The sequence below is a fragment of the Mustelus asterias genome, chromosome 8, assembly GCF_964213995.1.
Source record: "Mustelus asterias chromosome 8, sMusAst1.hap1.1, whole genome shotgun sequence".
In the NCBI taxonomy this organism is placed as follows: domain Eukaryota; kingdom Metazoa; phylum Chordata; class Chondrichthyes; order Carcharhiniformes; family Triakidae; genus Mustelus; species Mustelus asterias.
The window spans coordinates 66,198,494-66,223,819 of NC_135808.1; the positions used below are offsets into that span (position 1 = coordinate 66,198,494).

Below are 25,326 nucleotides of genomic sequence, written 5' to 3' on the forward strand. Positions count from 1 at the left end.
GGCTTTTGCTACCAAATAAACCTGTTGGACTTTAACCTGGTGTTGTGAGACTTCTTACTGTGTTTACCCCAGTTGCAACGCCGGCATCTGCACATCTTTATGGCTGGTCCAGTTCAGTTTCTGGTCAATGTCGATGGAGAGAGGGAGAGATTCAGAGATCATTTCTGAAATGATCAGTTCTGATGAAAGCTGGTTAACTTCATTTCCCTGCCCACACATAGGCCCATTACCAACATCCTCCCCCTCTCTCTCTCTCTAAGTATCACCCCAGCAACCAGCCGGCAGGGTTCATCGTCGCGCATGCGCGGCGCCTCCTCAACAGCCTTGCCCGAGAGAGAAAAAAAAATTATTTAAAAAATAAAAAACAAAAAGCGTGCAGAATCTCTGTGGGAATACGAGGTTCTGTATTGAACGGGGAAAAGACATTTAAAACGGCCCGTGTTTGATCCCCTCCCTCTCTCCTCCCCAAGCAGTCACACAGCCGGTTGCTTGGGAGCGGGGCCTGCACTGGGCCCGGGGACAGTTTTAAAGCCTAACCTCTCTCCCCTCATTCCAAATCCAGAGGGTTACCATGAGTACTATGTGCGCTGACACCATCCTGATCGTCTTCATCTCGGTCTGCACCGCCCTGTTAGCCGAAGGTGAGTACAGTTGCTGCTGGGCCCGAAGCCCCGGAGCTCAGTTACTCAACCCCCGGGCGCTGGGGAAGGGCTGGTGTCGGGGTTTATCCTTGGGTTAGGGATGAGTCTTACTGGCAAAATAAAGTGTCTTACTCGGCACCAATGGTATTCCCTTTCGTTGGTCGGGCTGCTCGGGATTTAACGCACTTTTTTTGGGGAAGAGGGTAAGGAAAGATTTGCACTTGTCCCCTTTAGCCCCTGTTCCCAAGGCTTTCATAAGGTCAGAGTGCAGCTACTGTTGTAGGAAATGCAGCAGCTAATTTGTGTTTAGCAAACTGCCGCAAACAGCAATGTGATAATGAACAGATACATGTGCTTTAATGGATTTGGTTGCTCCTTTTCCATATTGGTCAGGCCACACAGGTCCTTGATTGGTGCCATGTCCGTCTGAGAGGGTAGGTGGTGCCTTGGCTTAAGATCTCTCAGCACTGCATTAAAGTGTCAACCTAAAGATACTTGGGTGGAACTTGAACCCATAACCCTTCGGTGAGAGGGCTACGCACTGAGGACAAAGAGCAATTCAATGCCAAAGAATGGAAAAAAGAGAATGAAAAGATACACAAATGCCAGAATAACTGCCAATCCAAGAACGTTTACCTGCAGCAACAGGGCCTACCACTCCTCTGACAGTAATGAGAGCAAGATATGAAAAGTTATAAGGCCTTTAGATCACTTGAACCTGTGAACTCAGACTTGAAGTGAGGGAGATGGGCCAGTAGTAATGAATACATACATGGGGTAAACTGGGATAACTTATACGTATACTGGATAAAGACTAGGGAGCAAGTGTAGTATAAGGATCTGGCATATAAAACCTTTTTTATAAAGGTCTGGTTAGGAACAACTGGAGCACTGTAAACAGTTCTGGTTGTCACGCTTTCAGAGGGAGGTGAAGGTCTTTGAGGGAATGCAGAGGAGATTTGCCTGAATGACTTCAGGAATTAGGGAATATAACTGCAAGGATAGGTTGGAGAAGTTGGGGTTGTTCTTGGAGCAAAGAAGGTTGAGGGGTGATCCATTAGTGGTGTACAAGATTATGGTAGATGCATGTAAGGCAGACAAAAGAAATGTGTCTTCATTAGCTGATGGTACATGGATAAAGAGATGCAGAATTAAGGTTTTGGGCAAAAGATGTGAGGAAGAATTATTTTTGCACAATGAGTATTAATGACCTGGAACCCGTTGCCTAGGAAGGGGGAGGAAGTGGAGATGATCAATGATTTCAAAAGGAAATTGGATGGGCACTTGAGGGAAATAAACTTGTAGGACAATGAGAATAGAAAGGTTGAATTGACCTGACAGGATTTCTCTACAGGTAGCCAACCTGGACTCAATGGGCTGAATGACCTCCTTTAGTGCTGTTATGCCTTTATGACCTTGATCCCTGATTTAATTGTTACTATAATTACAATGGAACCCTGCTATAATGCTGTCCATAGGGTCCATTGAGACGGTTAAAATGTAGTCTATTCTAAAATGGCAAGAGTCGTTTCTTGTTGCTGGTGTCTTCTCTGGTAATATTTTGTATTACAGGGCTGTCTTGTCATTACTGTGAACTTGTTCTTTGATGTGACCATCTTCCTGTGAAATATTGAACTCAGCAGGAATGATGTTGCAGTTGGTTGTTCTCTTGTACTTATCAGCCCAAGCCTTGTCATTGTGCAGGTCTTGCTGCATTTGGACTGGGTCTGCTTCAATATCTGAGTTGCCATGAATCATGCTGAACATCAGCAAACATCCTCACTTCTGACCCTCCGATGGAAGGAAGGTCATTGATGAATCAGCTGAAGATGGTTGGGTCTAGGACACTACCCTGAGGAACTCTGTAGTGATGTCCTTGAGCTGGGATGACAGATCTTCAACAACCATAACTGTCTTCCTAAGTGTTAGGTATGAATCTAACCAGCAGAGAGTTTCCCCCCTGATTTCCATTGACAAGTTTTCCTAGGGTTCCTTGATGCCACGTTCAGTCAAATGCGGCCTTGATGTCAAGGGTAGTCACTCTCATCTCTTCTCTGGAGTTCAGCTCTTTTGCCCATGTTTGAACCAAGGCTCTACTGAGACAGGAGTTGAGTAGCCATGGCAGAACCAAACTGAGTGTCAGTTACCAGGTTATTGCTGAGCAAGTGCTGCTTGATTGCACTGTTGATGACTCCTTCCATCACTTTACAGATGATCAAGGGTAGACTGATGAGGTGGTTGGATTTGTCCTGCTTTTTGTGTAGAGGGCATATATGGGCAATTTTCCACATTCTGGGTAGATTCCGGTGTGGTACCAGTACTGGAACAGCTTGGCTAGGGGTGTGGCAAGTTCTGGAGCACAAGTTTTCAATACTATTGCTGGAATATTGTCAGGGCCCATTTAATCTTTGCAGTATCCAGTGCTTTCAGCTGTTTCTTGATATCATGTGGAATGAATGGAATTGGCTGAAGACTAACATCTGTTATGCTGGGGACTTTTGGAGGAGGCCAAGTTGGATTATTCACTCGACACTTCTGGCTGAAGATTTTTGCAAATGCTTCAGCTTTAGATTTTGCACTAATGTGCTGGGATTCCCCCATCATTGAGGATGGAATATTTGTGGAGTTTCCTCCTCCAGTGAGTTGTTTAATTGTACACCAGCATTCACTGCTCGATTTAGCAGATCTGATCGCTTGGTTGTGGAATTTTTTAGATCGGTTTGTCACTTATGGGTTTTTTTAATATCGTTTGTCCCAGTCCTCTGGAACAAGCTTTCTAAACGGACACATGACCAGAACTTGCATTCTTGATATTACCATCTAAGAAAATCCATGTGATTTCACACTTATGTTTTGATTCACAAAGAGGTTGTGTGTGATGTACCAGAATTCTGTTTAATTATGAACAAAATTGTATAAATCTGTGGTCTTGGATAATACAGAAAATCTGGAACAGTTGGAAACTTTGATGCAGCTAATTAACTGGTCAGGCAACTGGTGGTAGATGAATTGGAGAAAGTCAAGTTGTATGCGTGACTGAGTGATGGTTCGTAATTATTGAGATAGCAGAAGGGAGGGCAAGAAGATGCCTGCGATGTCCAATGGTTGGACAGCTGAACATTTGGTATCAGGCTGATCTGGCAGCATCTGGGGAAGGAAAATAGTTCATACTTCAGGTTGCTGACCTTCTATCAGAACTTGGAAAAGTTAGAAAGTGATAGATTTTAAGCATGGGAAAGGGACATATAGAAATCCTTGAGCAGAACTTCAAGATGGGCATTCCTGGAACAGAAGTCGCAGTGAATAAAAATCTCATCCAAAGCTGAAATACTGCAATGCTGGAGATCTAAATTAAAATCAAAATGGTGGAAATACTCCAGGTTAGACAGCATCTTTGGAGAGAGAAGCGCAAGTTAATGTTTCAGGAGTGCTTGAAGATGGCATTTGAGTGGAGGCAGCAGCGAAACAGGGAGTGTGAGAAATGAAACTGTATCCTGTTAAAAATTGGCAGTTCGAGGAGGAGAGAATTGCTATACAAAGTATAAGAATTATTCCATAAATACAGAAGTTAAAAAACATTAAAGAATGATGACAACAAGAATATTGTGAGTAGTTGATAAGTATAAAAGAATGTTTGCTTGTATACTGTATGCAGAAGTGGTTGGTAATTAAGCAATAGAACAAAGAAAAGTATAGCACAGGAACAGGCCCTTCGGCCCTCCGAGCCTGTGCCCTCCATACACTAGCCTTTCTCAATATGCCAGAGGCTGGTGGTTGGATGCCATTTTTTATAATCTGAGAAATGGACAGGAAATTAGGAAAGGAACGCTGAAGTGATCAATGCATGTTGGGAGTGCCGTTTATTGAAACTCCTGGACAGAAATAAAATTGTTTATTCCAAAACTTGAGACTGAAACTCATTGTCAACATGTTGGCTTGGAATGAGTTGATGAAATGCTTTCACCACTTTTTTCAAATTGTTTTTAAAATCTATCCAATTACATTTGAAGCATGACTGGTGGTTGTTGACCTACAAATCTAAATTATTCCAGCTAGCCTAGTCTTTCTACCTCCCAGTTGTTGAGGTTAATTTTCCATTTGAAATATTAATGACTGTTTTGCTGAAACTTCAACACTTGTTTATACTATAATCAAATTAAATGGTATCTTCTAGATCACAGGTTTACAAACATTTTTGGAAACTGGAAATTATTGATTCTTTTAAAAAATGGGGTTGTGATAGCATAGAATGTTCTTGTGTATAACAAATAATGGAGTAATGAACCTGACACAAAATCTAATTACCAATGAATAGAAATTTGAAGATGTAAAAATTATGGTATTCTTTCATGGTGTCAGTAAGCCTAGATAATAACCCATGTTCTAGATTGAGGGCCTTTTTCTAATGTTTAGATATACTTGCTCCTGTGAAAAATCTTCCCAGTGATAACATTTCACTTATTCAGGACTTCTAAACATTTATACTGCAATCCCCTGCTGCAGAATTGCAATAACCAACAGTTGCTGTGGTGAGGAAATCAGCAAGTGGCAGAGTTATAACACTATTGTGAGTTTTAAAATGTACTCAGCTAGTGAGTACTTAGAAACGTATATGATGAAAATACTCAGCAGGTCAGGCAGCATCTGTGGAGAGAGAAATAGGATTAACATTTCATATTGTTTGACCAAATGTTAACTGTTTCTCTCTTTTTACTAATGTTCTCTGATCTACTGAACATTTCAAGTAGTTTAAGTTTTTATTTTAGAGTTCCAACATTCGCACTACTTTGTTTTTGTATTAGTGATTGATTCATTGCTCAATTTTCAGAATAATGTTAGTGTGTTTTTTTGGTATCATTACCTCTGCAAACATGGTGCATAATTGCTAATGTGATCTTAGACTGGTATATTTTTGGTGAACACAGTAAGAGTTTTAACAACACCAGGTTAAAGTCCGACAGGTTTATTTGGTAGCAAATGCCATTAGCTTTCGGAGCGCTGTTCCTTCGTCAGATGGAGTGGATATCTGCTCTCAAACAGGGCATACAGAGACACAAAATCAGCAGAAACTGATATCCAAGTTCTGCACACATGAGGATGGCCTAAACCGGGATCTTGGGTTCATGTCACACTATCGGTAACCCCCACAGCTTACCTCCTGGACTTGCAGAATCTCACTGGCTGTCCTGTCTGGAGACAATACACATTTCTTTAACCTGTACCTAATGCTCCCTCCACTCACATTGTCTGTATCTTTAAGACCTGATTAGCTGTAAAGATTCACATTCTAAACAGTATTCTGTAACTTGATTTTGTGTCTCTGTATGCCCTGTTTGAGAGCAGATATCCACTCCATCTGACGAAGGAGCAGCGCTCCGAAAGCTAATTGCATTTGCTACCAAATAAACCTGTTGGACTTTAACCTGGTGTTGTTAAAACTCTTACTGTGTTTACCCCAGTCCAACGCCGGCATCTCCACATCATATTTTTGGTGCACAGACTTTGACAAAGGATTCAAACCATGCAAACCCTTGAAAGGGGAAGTATTTTAAATGATAGAGTGGGGACATTATCATTTATTTTTCTGTAAGAACAGGATAAGAGCTGAATATTCAGGATGTAAAATTCAAAGTTAGTATCTGTTCTTCAGGAATGAAAGAAACTAGCAAAAATTCACATTTTTCAAGTGTTACACTCCTATTTATAGCATGCAACTGATTTGAGATAAGTGGCATGGATAGCTATTCTGCCATGGAAAAAAAGTCAACGTCTAAGAAGTCCCAGTAGAGTGGTGTTTAGCCATAGGAATTCAATCATGAAGCACAATTGGCTTAAAAATTAAATCACAGAATTGTTACGGCGCAGAAGGAGGCCATTTGGCCTATCGCATCTGCACTGGCTCTCCAAACATGCATAATGACTTGGTGCCATTCCCCTGGCTTTTCCCCATGCGCCTGCACATTGTTCCAATCAAATAATTATCCAATGTCCTCTTGAATGAATGGTTAAATCGTGAGCAGTTATGTTTGAAGTTAAATTACCAGGACAGAACCATACTATTGTATCTTGGGAAACTGATATCCAGAAATTGGAGGTCCTAGGTCTGCACGTGCAGGAAATGTTTTTGACTTTGGTACTTGGAGATCAGTTAGTTCAGCTGGCTGGACAGCTGGTTTGTGATGTTGAGCGACACCAACAGCGTTTTTTTTTTCAATTCCAATTCTGGTTGAGGTTATTCTTGAAGGCCCTTCCTGCCTTCTCAATCTTGCCACTAGCCTGAGGTGTGGTGACCCTTGGGTTAAATCGCCACCAGTTCACTCCACCACCCCCTTCAAAGGGGAGAGAAGCCGATGATGATCTGGGACTACGGTGACTTTACCTTTACCTGTGTATTGATTCGGAGGTTTCTGAGCTTGTGGAGCAATTGGGGATATTGTCACAAAATGGCAGAACGAACCCTGAATTGTACAACCCAGTAATTTCCATTTCAGAGGAAGTGGAAATTGTTGCTTATTTTTTTGTGTTAAATTTTTTTTTTCATTTTCAGGTATCACATGGGTACTGGTGTACAGAACTGATAAATACAAACGACTGAAGGCTGAAGTAGAGAAACAGAGCAAGAAGTGTAAGTATTAAATTGGGAAATGCATTAACGTGCTCTAGAAATCATCTGGATAGAAATGACTTGTTTAAATTCTTTGCAAGATCACTGCGAAAAATCTCTGCTCTGTACAATCTGCATAGTTGAGGATTTTGCACTTAATGCAGATGGACTTGCAGATGTGAGTGAGTAAATCAGACTCTTGCACAAGCAACAGGTGCCTAGTACTGGGCGGAGTGTTCCGGGATCTGCTTCACTTCCGGACTTCTGTATTGAGCACAACCAACCTCTCGCGTCTGCCCCCATCGCGCGGCCTTTCGCTCCGCTGTGCAGAGCAGTAGCGTGTGTCCGTCCACATTCCAACCCCCCTCCCCCTTCAGTGCGGCTTACCATACAGTGACACTGTTTTGCAACCCTTCGCATCAATTCAGGTGAGTCAACTTGCGACTCTGACAGACCAATACACGCTCTTCTAACTACCTGGGGTGGTTAAAATAAAACATACTCACCCCCTCATAGGAATTGCATTCTGCCACCCAAATCCAGGGACTGCACCCTGCTCGCAGTGCCAAAGTTGTTGACGGGGTTTTCTTTGGAGGCTATGTATTGCTGAAACATAAGCTAAATATAAAGACTCGCGAACTCAATGTCTTGATTCAAAGAAGTGTCCTTATTCGATCAATACATGTTGGGAGAGAGTTGCAGGAAGGATTCCAATCTCTCTAAAATTACATCACATGAGTACAATTGATATGCCATTTTCAAAGGTTTGCATTCCCCGCCCAATCTGTCATACAGACTGGATGGTCCAATTACGTTAATACATATTAGTTAACTTGGCCAATAGCAGTCTACCTCCTGGCATAATTAAGAATTCATTGGCTAATTGGACCCAAAAGTCTTTCCTCTATCACTTAGCAACGTGCTTATATAAATCAGGCTGGTGTCAGACCATGAAAATTGATAACAAGTCACTCTCCTTGTCTGGCCAGCCATACCTTTATCACCAAAAGCTGAATACTTCCATTCATTGCAATTAGAACTTCTATTCATTTTTATAATCTCAGCAATTCTCCAGCTGCAAGGACTTTACTCTGATAATTCTGTATCCTATCATTACCAGAGAATGCAGTGTCTGATTTCACTATTTCCCATTGTGCTGTGGGGCGATTGCTTTTGGTCAAAGCTCGCAAATACCTTTAAAATTACATTTCAAAATTACAATACTTGTTAAAAATCAATTACTATTGATTATATATGTGGTTAATGAAAAATACCTTTGCATAATATGTGTAGGAGGCACATTGTGATACCTTTGGTATAAGGCACATTATGGTCCCTAACTAATCTACTTTGGTTTAAAAGCCCCTTAAGCAGGGGTTTCCGTATCCCCTGCTATAAATCCCTATGCAGAGTGGCAGCGGGATCGCCTCGCCCCCTTGGCACTGCTCCATGCCTGATGGGCAGTGCCAAGATGCCCCCTGGGCATTGGCATTTTGTCCCTTGGGCAGTGCAAGAGAGCACAGGGTGCCAATGCTCAGGAGCCCCCCCCCCTCGCTGCCTGGGGTGGGGGGGGATGGGAAGAGATGCTAGCGGGCCCTGAGACATCAGTCCCAGGCCCGCTAATTGTATTTAAAATATATTGAAATTGACATTCAAATCCTTTCGGTGCCTTCCCACCAATTTCCAGCGTGGAGCTGATGTCGCCGGAAATCCAGTGCTGGGAGATGCTATTGCGGCGGGAATGCATGTGTGAATCTCGTGCATCGCCTGCCGTGAGATTCTCCTGGCCCGCTGCGCTAAAACATTAATGCAGCGGGATGGGAGAATCACCACTGGTGACTCTAGTTCAGCTTTTCGTCAGTGGTGACCCCAAAAAATAAATGAGGGAGTTGATAGTGGAAACGACTGACTAGCTTTTCCTTAGCAGTGGGAATGATGTGGCACAATGTGAATATTACCTGTCACTTCTCAACTCTGTTTGGCTATCATCCGAGTCCTGCTGAAGGATAGCACGAGCTGCTTCATTATCAGAAGACTTGTGAGTCAAACTTAAGAGGAATAGTCAGTGAATGACTTCACTCCTGATCTATGACAGAGAGAAGGGCTGATCCTAATGGAGAAAGGTGGTGAGTTATTTTAGTATCCACTTAGCTCAACTTTGACGAGCTTTGATTTCTCACTTTTTTCCTTAACAGTAGAAAAAAAGAAAGAGGCTATAACTGAATCTGCTGGGAGGCAACAAAAGAAGAAAATAGGTAATGATCAAAGATTCACTTCAAGAGCATGTTTTTGTAATAGTTATATTGCCTTTCACATGAATCCAAGAGCACGCGTCAGCTGGGCTTTAATATTTTTTAAAAACTTATTTAATTATTTATTAAGTTAGATATTCAAGTTGTAGAGTCAAATGAGCCTTGCAGTTTGAAATGGTAGTGGGTGGGGAAAGATTGACATAATTTGAGCCTCGATCCATATGGTCTAGCTTTCATCTCCAGTGTTTTGATTCCTTTCACTTTCCCAGTCTTTTGTTTTATTTGAATTCCGATTTTCTCCCCCCCCCCGCCCACCCCCAAACCCCCATCTCCTCCAATGATACAGAATTTGACTGACAGCTTTGTGTTCTGAAAATGACCGTCAAAAATAATACTGTAGAGAGAAAGGTCAAATTAGTTAAGGTGAAGAGTTTCTTTAATCGAAGGTGTTCGGGGATGGTGTGATTTACTTTGTATCATGCTAAAATAGTATCAGCAGTTTTCCAGCTAGAATTGCTTTTGAAGTTTGAGCTTCTTGCTCAAATCGTTGTTTGATTTTTCTAGCATCGTGACCATATTTCAAATCCTCGTTTCATTGTCTTGTCAGTTGTGAGCGGTCTGCAGTCTTTTCAAAGCTGGCTCGTTTTTTAAAGAAAATACAGCAAAGATAAAAAGGGAAATATGAAATATAAATCAAGGTTGCACAGTAGGGAGAATCCCTGCGAGTCTTGACCACAATTTGCTAGAAATTCTTTATCAAAGCATTGTGTAGGAATTGCTTGGAGGTTGGGGAGGGGCAGGATATTGAAGCACCGGAGAAAGTGCTGAATTGAGAGGCTGCGGCTATCGGGAAGATCTGGAAAAGAGAAGATTAAGAACGTGCCTGATAGAGGTCTTTAAAACTATAAATGGAATAGATGAGGTGGATGTGTTGGAATTGTTTCCACTTGGGCTGACTCTGCAACAAGGTGACATAAAGATTAAGATGTCCAGAGTAATTTATTTGTGCAGTGAGAATTTTGAACACTAGATAGATTAGTTGTAGCAGATAGCATTGGTGCATTTAAGGGGAGACTTGAAGCACACATGGGAGAAGAAAATAAGTAATGTGAGGGAAGGATTGAAAGAGGATGATAAAAGGAGGAGATTTCTGCATGATCTGTTCTGTGCTGTAGATTGTGATGTCTAATAAAGACAAGTTTGATAAAAGGGTGAATTAGAAAAATGTGGACCATTTCTAGATTGTTTGTGCTGTGTAGTGTTTATTACATTTCAGTAAAATGTACACAAGTTTGACTGGTACTTTTAGCCTGTACCAATCCTTTTGACCCTCTTTTGCCCTTTCCCATTTTGGTTGATTTTCTCCCAATTATGGCTTCCATCTTTGCTCCTGAAGTTCAAATGCGGTGCAGGTTTGAGTATTTCTGGTACATAGCTGGTATAGCCAACTATCACCAGGTTTGGCTGGACTACAGTGAGCACTACCAAGCCTTGTTCTCCTCTGCCAAACTATCTACTAATCCAAGATCATCCTGGAGAGCAAAACTTTACTCGGGTTGCTTTTTTTTTTGGACTAGCCACTGTCTCCTTAAACCCCTCTCCATCACCTTCAATAAGAAATATGAGGAGTTAATAGAATTCTTTTGTCATTGAGATTAAGGCCATTTGTTTATGATTTACGTAGATGATTTGGAGTTGGGGATCAAGTGTAGTGTGTCAAAATTCGCAGATGACACTAAGATAGGTGGCAGAGCAAAGTGTGCTGAGGACGCTGAAAGTCTGCAAAGGGATATAGATAATCTAAGTGAGTGGGCGAGGGTCTGGCAGATGGAGTACAATATTGGTAAATGTGAGGTCATCCAGTTTGGTAGGAATAACAGCAAAATGGACGATTATCTAAATGGTAAAAAATTGCAACATGCTGCTGTGCAGAGGGAGGGTGTCCTTGTGCAGGAATCTCAAGGAGTTGGTTTGCAGGTGCAGCAGGTAATTAAGAAGGCAAATGGAATTTTGTCCCTCATTGCTAGAGGGATGGAGTTTAAAAACAGCGAGGTTATGTTGCAGCTGTATAAGGTGCTGGTGAGGCCACACCTGGAGTACTGTGTACAGTTTTGGTCTCCTTACTTGAGAAAGGATATACTGGCACTGGAGGGGGTGCAGAGGAGATTCACTAGGTTGATTCTGGAGTTGAGAGGGTTGGCTTATGAGGAGAGACTGTGTAGACTGGGGCTATGCTCACTGGAATTCAGAAGAATGAAGGGAGATCTTATAGAAACATATAAGATTATGAAGGGAAGTTGTTTCCACTGGTGGGTGAAACTAGAACTAGGGGACATGGCCTCAAAATAAGAGGAAGCGGATTTAGGACTGAGTTGAGGAGGAACTTCACACGAAGGGTTGTGAATCTGTGGAATTCCCTGCCCAGTGAAGCAGTTGAGGCTACCTCTTAAGGCAAGGATAGATAACTTTTTGAACAATAAAGGAATTAAGGGTTATGGTGAGCGGGCGGGTAAGTGGAGCTGAGTCCACAAAATGATCAGCCATGATCTTATTGAATGGCGGAGCAGGCTCGAGGGGCCAGATGGCCTACTCCTGCTCCTAGTTCTTATGTGTTCAGCTATCTGTTGTTCAGCCAACTCTGGCATTTTGTACAATCTTTCCTCACCACCACTTCATCCAACCATTGACAGTTGGTCTGTTTGACCATCTGGGCAACTGGAGCTGGAATTACCATTCAACTCCTCAATATCGGCATCTTTCTTTCTCCTTCCAGATCTCCTTAAAACCCACTTCTTTGACCAAGCTATGAGTCACCAGTCTGAATATCTCCTTAAGCTCTGTGCAGCACCCAGGGTTGCATTTTTTTTCCTGTGTTAAAGATGCTATGTAAAAGCAAATTATTGAATGTGGTATTTTCTGCGTTTGGAAGACCTATTTGGATTCCTATGCAAGATCCAGAATGTAGTATTGCTGCTAGATAGGACGTTACCTTTTATTATGATTTGGGCTACTTGTCACAAAGGGCACATTTTGCTTGTGGAGAGTCAGATCTAACTTTTATGAAAAATTGTAGTTTTAACAATCTTCAACTCGAGCACTTTTCTTCGCTTCCTGCTCCCAGCCCCCCTGTTTTAGACAGGTGTCTTCTGCTAGCTATAATTTACTGTGACTAAATGTATAAGCAAAGGTTTTGTTTGTCATCTTATTTGAAAGTGCTTGTGTTTTCTAGTGTACCAAATGTGTATTTCCACTGTTAAGGTTATGATTGCTATTATGGGCTCTTTTAGTTCTTATGTTGATGCCATCCTTGGTTTGATAACCATATCTTGCACCACAACAAACAAAATATTCTGTTTTTCTTGGAGCAGTGCTACTGTGAAAATTTTCATTCATGTCAATAACTGACTTCTATTAAGTTGTTTGATTTTGAGGCTTTTGGAGACTAATTTCAGTTTGAACTGGTTGCTGCAATTGACACAACCAAGTTGCACTGCAGGATTCCTTGACTAGATTGATTCCAGAATCTCATTAAAAAAAAAAGACAGTTAATTTCAAGCTAAGTGGGGGATTGACTTTTTAAGTTCATATAGGTATCCAGATGAACTGTTTGGGATTTATCCTGATACTGCTGCCATGAATTCCCAGAACAAAGGCAGTTTCCATACACAGGATGAATCTCTCTCTCTAAGCCTACCTAGATGTGCCATGCTAGGAAATAGTGTGCTTGGGATTAACAGCTACTCTCATTTTGTAATGTCAGCAACGATGGTTGCTCTCCACATCGTCTTGTGTTTCCAAAGATAATAAACCTAATTTTATCTGACCTTCAGACCAGTATTTTAAGGGTAAAACTAATACATGTTTTTAAAAATTAATTTGAGAGATGTGGGTGTTGCTGACCAGGCCATTCCTAGTTGCACTTGAGAAGATGTTGGTGAGTTGCCTTTTTGAACCGCCTGACTCCATGTGGTGTAAGTTCTGTTAATGCGCAGAAACAGTAATATCCACAAGGGAAGTGGAATCTGTCTGCAAGGAGCTAACTAATCTTTTTTTAAGTGCGTATTTCATAAAATTCTTGGTCAGTGGCAGGACTCTTGGATACACAAACACGTTCAAGCACGTTGTTCATGCTGGGAGCAGGTAAACTAAAGACAACCTTTTATATGGTGACTAATTTAGATCAACCTCACTTGTTCCCTTGTCAATTTACAAGATGGATTTTAACTGTTGCTTTTTCATGATTATTGTCACTTTAAATTGTTCCCACAGTACTATTATTAATAGAGGGTATTCTCCAGTGATTAGCTGTCTAGCCTGTACTGGTTTAAAAAAAACAAATGACCCAGAGAACACAAGCCTCAGTAATTAATTCAGTTCTGTTTAATTGTAATTCTTCCAATTGGGATGCACAGTTTTAACATACTGCTGGTTCTAGTCCATTCCATGTGTGCTCTGCCCAAAGGCAGATCCTTGGCTCACTGCCTACTAATGCTTCATCCTGAATTGTTTTCTTGGTGGAGTTAGTCGGTGGTGGTTTACCATTGCTTCCATACTCTGGGTCCCAACTCCACCTTAGCCAGAACAGGAATCAAACTCAGAAAATGCTGGAGAATCTCAGCAGGCCTGACAGCATCTGTGGAGAGACTGGAGCCAACGTTTCGAGTCTGGATGACCCTTCTCCACAGATGCTGTCAGACCTACTGAGATTTTCCAGCATTTTCTGTTTTAGTTTCAGATTCCTGCATCCACAGTATTTTGCCTTTATACAGGAATCAAACTATTGGTTGGTGATATTTTGAACCACATGTTAGCCGACTGAACTAACCAGCTGCCATACTGCTGAGAAGCTGTAATAAATATATGCTTTCAAGTTACTGTTGAAGATAGGTGTCCTCTTTCAGTAATGTGTACTCCATGCCCAGCCAATCGCATGGTTCCTACCACATTGCAGCAAGTCGTGGTTTTGATAACATTTACATGCTGTGAGACAAGTCTCTTCTAAAATCAGTTCCTTAAACATTGAACACTTCAGTACATTTTGCCCTATTTTATATGTGAGAAATGCTTTGCTCTTGAACAGCATTTTTTTTTAACTCCCCTCCTGGCGGATGTGGATTTGTGAAGTTACATTGCTCTAAAACAGGATACAAAGTGTGAAACTGTATATGCTCCAATACAAAAAGGTCAATTTAACTTTATTGACATTACTTTCAGAGAGACAAGAGGAGAAATTGAAAAATAATAACCGGGACCTTTCAATGGTAAGTAAAAAGTGTTTCCAGGATGGACAATTTTAATAATGCTGTTCAACCAAAAATACAGTGATTTAATTAATTCAGTACTTGGTTACTTCCACTTTATCAATATTTTCATCTGTGGCATAAGGCATTGAAGGAAGCAAATGTCAGTGGAATTGCATTTTGTGGTGTCTTCTCTTCAGGCAGTAGCCGTATTTAAATGTATTAAAGTGTATAAAGGCATCTTACAGATTCGGGCATAATATGGGAGCAACCTCCCTTTTAGTCTTATAATCCATTCTATGACATCATGGAATCCATTTCCAAATTGAGCAATATAAAATTGTTTCTTGGGAATTACTTGTTAATTTTAATCGTTTTCCTTTTTAGGTGCGAATGAAGTCTATGTTTGCTATTGGATTTTGCTTCACAGCTTTGATGGGCATGTTTAATTCCATGTGAGTACACCTGAAAATATATTCTGCTTCTATTAGTTTTTATAATTATAATTGTATACAGATTATTCTTTAAGTCTGTACCTGAATATTGGAACTCTGTTAACCCCAATGCGTGATTGGCTATTTTCCACAACTATGTGTGTGCAGCATACTATCAACCATGTTTTTAGCATTAATTCTATAATTTGGATGCCCCTATAAAGACTTAATGCTATTCACAAAGTTGTATGTAGATAAGGGAGCCCACATAACCCAATTAAATTGTTCTTTCGTCAAAAGAAAATTGAATAAATCTTTCCTCTTTTAATAATGTTGCTGCTGGCAGCAGCACTGTGTTAAATAAAACAGTGCTACTTTCTCTGGTACCATGTATTCAGAGAAGCTGATGCTTGCTGCCATTTTCCTCTTTCCCTAGCAATAGGCATCCTGAGTATACAGCCCAGTGATGGAGTTTTCCAGCTTTGAGTCCATATGAACCTTTTCCAGCCACACGATCATGCTTAGCACCCAGAATACAAGTTACAAATAAGTAACTTACAAACACTAATGACAAATTTGCAAATATGTAATTGAAACAGCTACTAAAGTGGTAAATGCAGTGTAATTAATGCATTAGAAACAATTCAGATTCTGCTGCTGAGTCAGCCTCACTCGTGTATTTTCAGTGAGTCATTTGCATTGCATTACACAGGAAGCAGTTTAGTGCTCGTCAGTTACACAATGTCAGCATGGGATGACTTATATTAGCTATCTGGCCTTTCTCTCTCTGTTGAGGCACCTACCACCCCTGTATCCCAGTGATTGTAGTTTCCAGAAACAAGAAATAATATGCCAGATCTTTGGGAATTCATAGAAGCCTGAATTTGACTTGACATCAAACATTGTGGCTTAATTTCAAAAGCCACACCATGCCAAACAGTCAAGTCTCCTAAAATGTGCAAGGAAAAAATTGGTGGCTGCCATGTGAATTTCTCCATGGCCACCATGCTTTGGCTAATTATTGTGTATGGCAGATATTGCTTTCACTCTCTGCTCTTTGCTTCCACCCATAAAGTCAGAGATGTAACTTAGAAATCTTACATCTTGAAATCTTACAAGTGTACATCTTGAGACTTAGTTACCAACTTCCTTTTGGTAATTGTTAAATCTGGGGTTGGTTGTTTTATGATTTGGGGCTTGGAGCTTTTTGAGGAAACCACTATTTATATATTTGCATTTATGAAGAGATTGATATCGTATTATTCATAATGTTTTTTATGAATTAATACTACTATCAATAGAGTAGAATATCTGGAGAATAAAGTTTCATTTCCTATGAAGTGTATTCAAATGCATACATAAGTGCTACAGAACTCGTTGTGAAAAATTTGTTTTTAAGGATAGTGCCAAACCCCTTAGAATGTTGCTTTTACTTTGATTTGATTTATTATTGTCACGTGTATTAGTATGCATTGAAAAGTATTGTTTCTTGCATGCTATACAGACAAAGCATACCGTTCATAAATAAGAAAGGAGAGAGTGCAGAATGTAGTGTTACAGTCATTGCCAGGGTGTAGAGAAAGATCAACTTAATGTGAGGGAGGTCCAGTCAAAAGCAGGGAAGAAACTGTTCTTGAGTCAGTTGGTACGTATCCTCAGACTTTTGTATTTTTTTTCCTGATGGAAGAAAGTGGAAGAAAGTATGTCCAGGGTGCATGAGGTCCTTAATTGCTGGCTGCTTTTCCGAGGCAGCGGGAAGTGTAGACAGTATCAATGTGTGGGAGGCTGGCTTGAGTGAAGGATTGGGCTTTGTTCATGCCCCGTTGTAGTTTCTTGCAGTCTTGGACAGAGCAAGAGCCATACCAAGCTGTGATACAACCAGAAAGAATGCTTTCTATGGTAAAAGTTGATCAGAGTTGTGGTGGACATGCCAAATTTCCTTCGTCTTCTGAGAAAGTAGAGGCGTTACACTGTTCTACACTGAGCAACTGCGTGCTTCCTGTTACAGAGGAAGTATTTTACAATTGCGAAATATCTGAAAACAAGAAATGCCATTTTATAGATCTGAAAATTAGTTGAGAGAATTGTATCAACATCCACTTCAGTCAAGCCTTTGGCACTGTGAACAAGCAGCTGTTGAGAGGAATTACTTGGTAATTGTAGTTTGCCTTTTTGTGTTCATTAATGTTCAGTGACCTAAACCTAAAGCACGCAGTGATGTTAATGCCAATTGCTGTAAGCTTTTAAAGCTGTTTTTAATTTTCATGATCAAAGACTGCAGGAACCTGGTACAATGAGCTACATGCCCCTCTTTCCCACATTTAGTCAGACAACGCAGAGGTCATTTGGCCCATTGAGCCTGTGTCAGTCGTCTGATACAGTTATCTAATTAGTCCTGCAATTATTTTTCATTTTTTTAGGTATTTATCCAGTTCCCTTTTGAAAGCATCTGCTTCTCCTACCACCCTTTCCCTTTCAACCACTGCAATCCAGATCATAGCAACTCAGTGTACACAAAAAAACTCACCTTTCCTCTGGTCTTTATCCAATTATCTTAAATCTGTGTCCCTTTTAATACATGCTGGCTGCAAACCTAGCATTCTGTTCGCATGCAAACCAAATGCTAATGTTTGTGCATTCGATGCTAATGACATATGGGCAACAAATAGATTCATCCACAGATTGATGTCTGAACAATGGGCGGGATTTTACGGCTTCGCTCGTCCCGAAAATGTAAAATCCCGCCTGAGGGCAAGGGACCTTTCCATTGTCCACCCCTCAGCCACTCCAATTCATGTGGTGGTAAATTCCTGGCCAATGTGTTGCAATATTATGAACGCTCAATTTGGATCAGCACATTTACCAGAACACCGAAGACCAGTGGTAGTTATGAAGGCCATCTTTCTTTTAACTAAAGGTCCTATCGACTGCTGCCCTAAACAAATCATTTTTTTAAATGCAGCTTGTTGTGTGAGACCTGCACCATATGATCTGGTGGTTTCTGATTAATATAAATGCAACTTAAGTTTCAAATCGACACGTAGAATAACCCTCCATGACTCTCCCTTGGATATTCTCTCTTTCTCATTGCGCCAGTTTTTACTAGGCCAGAAAGTTAGAGGATGCAATTGGCAAAGAGGCCAGAATTACACTACATTATGATCTGAATGTACTACTTGATATGGTAGTGGAAGCAGACTCAGTAGTATCAAAAGAGAATCAGCTAAATAATTGAAAGGGAGAAAATTCTCCCTTTGAGAAGGCCAATCTGACTACTGTTTCCTCACTGGTATATAAATCATATACGATGATACCAAGATCTATTGGTTTCAGTGAACAGAGATGTGTGCAAATTGTGTGCTTGTGAGGTTCAGAAGTGGTTCACAAAAAGGAACAGGGCTATAGGGAAAGGCAGAGAGTGAAACTAAATGGATGGAAGAGCTGGAACAGGCATAATGGGCTTGAATGGCTTCCTCCTGTTGTTGGATTCTAAGTGTGCGATCAAATTGCAGATGCACTATAGTATCACATCGTGACAAAATACATTAAGACTGGAAAGTGCAGCACTACCAACTCCATTAATCTTAATAAAACTGAATCCCATTAAAAGCAAAGGACGTTTGGGCCCATTGAACCTCATCCTTCTTCACCAGTGCTAGCTGCACTTTGATTTGATGTGCTCCTGAGTCTTGGCAACTTAGTCCACGAGCTGGGGCAAATGAATTCTATTGGCACTTATCTTCATTTCATTGATTTGTAGTAGATGAATTTTATTGGCCTAGAGATTTAAGAAGGCCAGTCTGACTACTGTTTCCTCACTGGTATATAAATCATACATGATGATACAACGGTCTGTTGGTTTCAATGAACAGTGATGTATGCAAACGTGGCTCACAAAAGTTGAGTCTTGTGTACTTTGGACTTAGTAAAATTAGTTAAACCAGAAGTGGAATACAGTAGAAATTTTAAATGAAATCTTAGTCAATCCCACAGGGTTTGATAACAATAGGCTAGCCTGTTATTGTTACATGTCTGTCCTTTTCAATGAATCACAAACATCCTCCTTCCTTTCAAAGCATGCTTACAGTAATTGTGCTGTTATGATGTCCAGTTGCAAAGTTTGAGTTTGTATAGCACATTATCTAATTGAATAGGATAGCACTATGGGAGACATCCACACAGCGGCATTGTCCTGGTAAGGTAAATGGCACTCTGTGGGAGAAAGAGCCCATGATGTGTTAAATAGTATTTACTGTCCACGTGAGATTTGATTCCAGCAAATTTGAGAATAAATATTTGCTTTGGAAAGATTTTGTTTATTTCATGGGAAGTGGATGTCACTGGAAGATCCAGCATTTGTTGCCCATCCATAATTGACCTTGAATTGAATGTCTTGCCAGGCCATTTCAGAGGGCAGTTGAGACTCAACCACATTGTAGTGGGTCTGGAGCCACATCCAGGCCAGACAAAGTAAAGATGACAGATTTCCTTCCCTAAAGGACATCAGTGAATTAGGTGGGTTTTTACAAAAATCTATGATGTTTGTCATGGTCACCATTACTGAGACTAGCTTTATAATTCCAGGTTTATTAATCAAATTTATATTCCACCAGCAGCTGTGGTGAGATTTGAACCCTTCCTCCAAAGCATTAAACCTCTGCCCTTAGATTGACTGGTCCAGTGACATAATCACTACGCCACCATTTCCTCCCAAGTGTTGAAAGTCTGAGATGGGGTTCCCTTCTAATTTATTTGATGTTTACCAATCTGCATAGAATTTTAGAACCATAGAACAATAGAGCGCAAGAGGAGACCATTTGGCCCATCAAGTCTGTGTTAACTCAGAAAGCAATCCAGTTAATTCCAGGCCTGCTCATTCCCCATATACCTTTTAATTTCTTTTTCTTCAAGTATTTATCCGATTCCCTATTGAAGGCTACTGTTGAACCTGGATGCAGATATCTTATTGGGCAGTGCATTTCAATCCCAGCAGCTCATTGCATTAAAAAAAAGCATTCCTGCAAATCAGTTTTGATCTGTTCTGTCATGCTATTGACCCTGCAGTCATTGGAAGCAGTTCTTCTTTGCGCTCTCGCTCTTGATCTTCCATGATTTCAAACATCTCTATTAAATGTTCTCGGAATGTAAGGTATTCAGAACTCCTCTTCATGAGCATAATGCCATCCCTATTATAAAATCCTTTTTCTTGCTGCTTTCAAAATTGCTGAATTTTGTACATGTTTCAGGTGCTGCACATGATTGACATTCACTACTTTTCCCTTCCCATTGTTTCTGCTTCTTCCTTCTCCCACCACATTTTTTGATTTCATAATGGCCTGGGAATAAAAGCAGAAGACAGTAGTGTAAGTAAACTGAAATTTTATGGCGCCTTCAGGAAGTCACATAGCACTTCACAACGAGTTATTGTTAGAAAAGGCTTTTGTTTAACATCATTTCTTATCTTAGTCCTGATTCTAGATCTGGTTTAATTTCATTAGTAATGTTTATTTTACAATGGCAATTCCTGCATCAGAACAGGCTGTTCCTGCTCAACCACAGATCTGCAATTACTTGCAATGGTTGCTAAGTGGTCTGGAAACCCTGACTGAATTTTTGCCCCACCTACCATCTTTCAATGACCCCAAGGGCATGAAGTGCAAACTGAGCAAACTTGAGTTTCATCTTGGTGTTGTGCAACTCGAGTGGCACACAAGGAGTACCATTACGAACAGCAGTTAGGGGAGTTGGTTCAAAGCTCTATTCTAAGCCATATAATGTCTGCCTTGCAATATTGCTTTGTAACATTCACCATCTTTCGACTTTTCTGCAACAGCAAATTAGCTAGTCCCACTTCTGTGCCTTTTCCCCATAATCCAGCAGATATTTCTTCCTCAGGAAGTATTTATTCAATTCCTTTTTGAAAGCCACAGTTGCATCTTCCTCCACCACCCTTGGGCAGTGCATTCCAGATCCTAACCACTTGCTATATACAAAACAAAAATCCTCATGTCACCATTTGTTCTTTTGCCAATCACCTTAAATCAGACCCCTCTAGTTCTTGACCTTTCCTTGGTGGGAACATCTTTTCTATCTGCTCCATCTAGATCCCTCATGATTTTGAAAACCTCTGTCAAATCCCTTGTCAACCTTCTCTAAGGAAAACAGCCCCAGATTCTCAAACTTCTCTGTGTATCTGAAATTTCTCATCCCTGGAACCATTCTCTTAAACCCCATTTCCCTCTGCATCTTCAGATGCCTGTCATCCATCCCTAGTGACTTATCAACTTTAGATACAGCCAGCATTTCTAATCATCCTCCTCATCAATTTTTAGCCCTGATTCTCAGTTAACTTGAGTATCGTCTTGGTGTGTACCACTTGAGTTGTACAACAAGGAATACCTCTCTCCTAATTCATCATTCACTGTGATTTGGGCAGCATTTTCGTCTTTGGTAAAAACAGATACAAAGTACCTCAATCATGCCCTTTGCCTTCATGCATAATCCCCCTTTTGGTCTCTAATCAGTCCCAGCTTTCCCCTTATTACTCTTTTTATATTACATGCCTATAGAAGACTTTGCCTTTGTTCAAGTATAACCCTCTGATTTTTCTTTCTTGTAACAACTGAGGACTTTTATGAATTATCACCTCCAAATGTTGGTACGCTGGAAAATAATGGTCACTTGCTTGTGCTGAATACTTCAGGACAAATGACTGAAGAGTTATTAGTTAGGGCTGCCAGTCTTCAGGTCTGATTTTATTGCCTGTTCCCAGTTTGATTTTTTTTTTAAAGAATATATTCATTGCCCCCCATCACCACCAACATCATTCCAGTTTTTGAGATGTCCCCATTATTCAACAGTGCAGCTTTCAAACATTTTACTTTTATTTTTAAAATACTTCATTGAACATTTGGCAATTTATTTTGTTCATGGACCTCAATTCTCATATTTTGGTGCAGTAACCCTAGTATACAATTTTCTTTTTGTTTTATGATGTCATTCTTTGACAGAATCTTTTACTCACTATCATGGACTGGAGTGGAGCTGCAAGATAATTCCCTTTTATCTTTGTAAACGTGGGGTTTTTTACTTTCTGGTCACATTGTTTTTAATGCAACTTGTTTTTAGTTTATTAAGTCTGTAATAGACCATAGAGAAGGGATGATGGGGAATTATATTAAGCTGAGTTTAAGAGTCCACAAACCACATGCTTTGGTCTCATGATTTTAAAACGTTATCTGAGCTCCCTTAAAATTCACTTCCTTTCCATAGCTTTGCTTTTCAAAAATTGCTAAATAGGCACTATACAAGAGAATTTTGTGATTTCCTGATCACTCCAGGTGCTTTAACTTTTCCTGCCACAAACTGTTTTGTGTAATTTGAGGTTGTTTTCTCCTTCCCAGATTTGATGGAAGAGTGGTAGCTAAGCTCCCTTTTGTGCCTCTGTCGTACATCCAGGGATTGTCCCACCGCAACCTTCTTGGCGAAGATTACACTGACTGTTCTTTCATCTTCTTGTACATTTTATGTACAATGTCCATTCGACAGGTAAGCATGCATCTTTCCAATTAATAAATTGCTGTGTTACAGGCATGAAGAGTACAGCGGAGAAGGAATGAAAAGAAATGTAGATGTTAAACACAACACGGCACCAGACTGCCAGCAGAGATTTGGCATGCAAATAAAATCAAACACACTATTAATCTCTAACTTTATACGTTTATAGGGGGCAAAGACTAAGCTTTCTTTAGTTGGCTTCAAGTTTGAGAGCCCGTACGAACAATAATTAACCTCTGATGATAATATGGATTAAGGCGAATGTCGTTCAGTTCAAATTAACATTTTGTCATGCTATTGTTCAGTACATTCCAGTGTAAACTATTTTGTTACAGAATATGATAATGCCTGTTTTAAACTAATTGTAAATGTCTTAGAAGTTATTTCACTTCACAATGTACCTGCCCGATTTACCTATACATTCTCAATCTGGAACAGTTTCACTCGCATGTAATTGGTGCAGGATTTCATACTGTACTAAATTTCTGTGTTTTCAAATTGAAAAGAATTAACGGCCTAAAGTACAATAGATTTTTAAAAATAAGTTTGCCTTCTATTCACTTTCTATTCAGCAATATTGAGTGGAATTTGATTGTGAGTCTGATTAGATTTGCTGAGTTTTACTTTAAAATCTGGGGTCACAGGATTCTTGTTTGCTCACCACCTTGGAAGGGAAGGAAGAAGTGTAAAAGTTGCTTCTATTTCCTGTGTTTAGGGGTGGGTGGGTTTATCTGCTTATGTGCATGCATGCTTGTGTGTTTGTGTCGTTCGTTCTTGCTGCAGAAATCTTCATTTCACATTTTGTAAAATGGATAACAATTTTGCACATTTTGATATTCAGTAATTCGAATCAGCCCTTCTTGATGCTTACATTAAGGAATTGATGACCCTTGTTTGTAATCCATATTGAACTGAACAAACATTTAAACGTAATACACTATTTTACCTAATAGTTAATTCACAGATATATGCAGGAACTTTGTTTACATTCTGTACTTGTGGGCTGTAGCTAATGTAAAAAAAAATACTTCAGAGGGACGTTGGCAAGTTGGGTAAACGGGCAGATGAATTTCAATGCAGCGAAATGTGAGGAGATGCATTTTGGTAGAAGAAACCTGGGGATACAATACAGCTCAGTGGTACAACTTGAGGGGCAGGAGCAGAGGGACCTCAGGATTCAAGTGCATATTCTCCTGAAGGTGGCCAGGCAAATTAGAACAGTTGTTAAGAAGGCTTATAGGATCTTTGGGTTTATAAATAGAGGCGTAGAGTATAAAAGCAAGGGAGTGATGCTTCACCTTTACAAATCACTGGTCAGACCGCAGTATTGTGTTCAGTTCTGGACAGCTTTATTTAAAGAAGGATGTTAAAATGCAAAGGAGATTTACCAGAATGATACCAGGAATGAGGAATTTTAGATACAAGGAAAAATTGGGCTCATTCTCCTTGGAGCAGAGAAGATTAAGAAGTGATCATACTGAGGTGTCTAAAATTATGAACAACTTTTGACAGCATAAAAGATAAGTCTGGTTCCACTAGTTGGTAGTTCCACTCGGGGGTCACAATTTCAAGATGGTCAGCAAGAGAACTAGGAATGAGATGAGGAGAAACTTCTTACTCAGAAAATTGTTGGGATTTGGAATGCTCTGCCTGGGAGAGTGGTGGAGGAGGATTCCATAGGAGGTTTCAAAAGAGAGCTGGACACATATTTGAAAGTGATGAATTTGGAGGACTACGAAGATGGGGCTAGAGAATGGGACTAGCTGGGTAGCTCTTTCGTGAGATGGTGCAAACACAATGGGCTGAATGGCCTCCTTCTGTACTATAAAATTCTATGATTCTATCTTGCAGAATATTATGAAGCCAACAGTACTGAAAGCTCACTCAAATGTTTGGTGTTTGTGTTGCCAGTGTGTTTATATTAAGTTTAGATTGTCTGTTAAAAGGTGGTCTGTTACTGATTTTCATTATTCAAATATGTGTTCTTATTACTGAACTTGGTCTCAATCAAGATTCAATTTTTAAATTTTCTTTCTGGTTTTCATAGAATATTCAGAAGCTACTGGGTCTAGCTCCTTCACGTGCGGCTACCAAACAAGCTGGAGGATTCCTGGGACCTCCACCTCAAGCAAGCAAATTCTCATGATGTAACTGTGTAGTATTGCACAATATCTGCCTACTATATGTAGCAGTATAATTTGTACTTTTCACAGCTAAAAAGACAGTTTGAACTTTGTCTAGTAATGATTGAAATGCAAAAAGGCTGGTGTGTAAAATTGAAATATTTATATGACATTAAACTGCCATTTTTAGGATACAAAATCAGAGACCAGGTAAATCATTTGCTACCTGGTTGTCATTTGTTTGAATAAACAATGTCATTGGGCTTAAAATGGTGAAATATTAAAACAAGTTATGAACGACAGAAGTTGTTTCTTTATGGTTATATTAGGTTTGATTAAATGTTCAATTTCAACACGACCATGTATGCCCTGAAACAGTTTTGTTTTGAAGTATTGGTCCATTAAAAGGAAGATTAATTTGTGTAATGTAACTGATATCCAAAAAGAATAAAAACTTTAATCTTTCAAGATCCAA

The 25,326-nt window shown here is 40.1% G+C and overlaps 1 protein-coding gene across 1 annotated transcript; it reads left to right on the top strand.

Moving 5' to 3' along the window:
• Nucleotides 1-274: 274 nt before the first annotated feature.
• tmco1 (transmembrane and coiled-coil domains 1) lies at nucleotides 275-25,326 on the top strand. Its single transcript, XM_078218106.1, has 7 exons — nucleotides 275-641; nucleotides 7,189-7,266; nucleotides 9,441-9,500; nucleotides 14,712-14,758; nucleotides 15,125-15,192; nucleotides 22,575-22,719; nucleotides 24,776-25,326. The coding sequence occupies exons 1-7, from the start codon at nucleotides 572-574 to the stop codon at nucleotides 24,872-24,874; spliced, it is 567 nt and encodes a 188-aa protein (XP_078074232.1). The 5' UTR covers nucleotides 275-571; the 3' UTR covers nucleotides 24,875-25,326.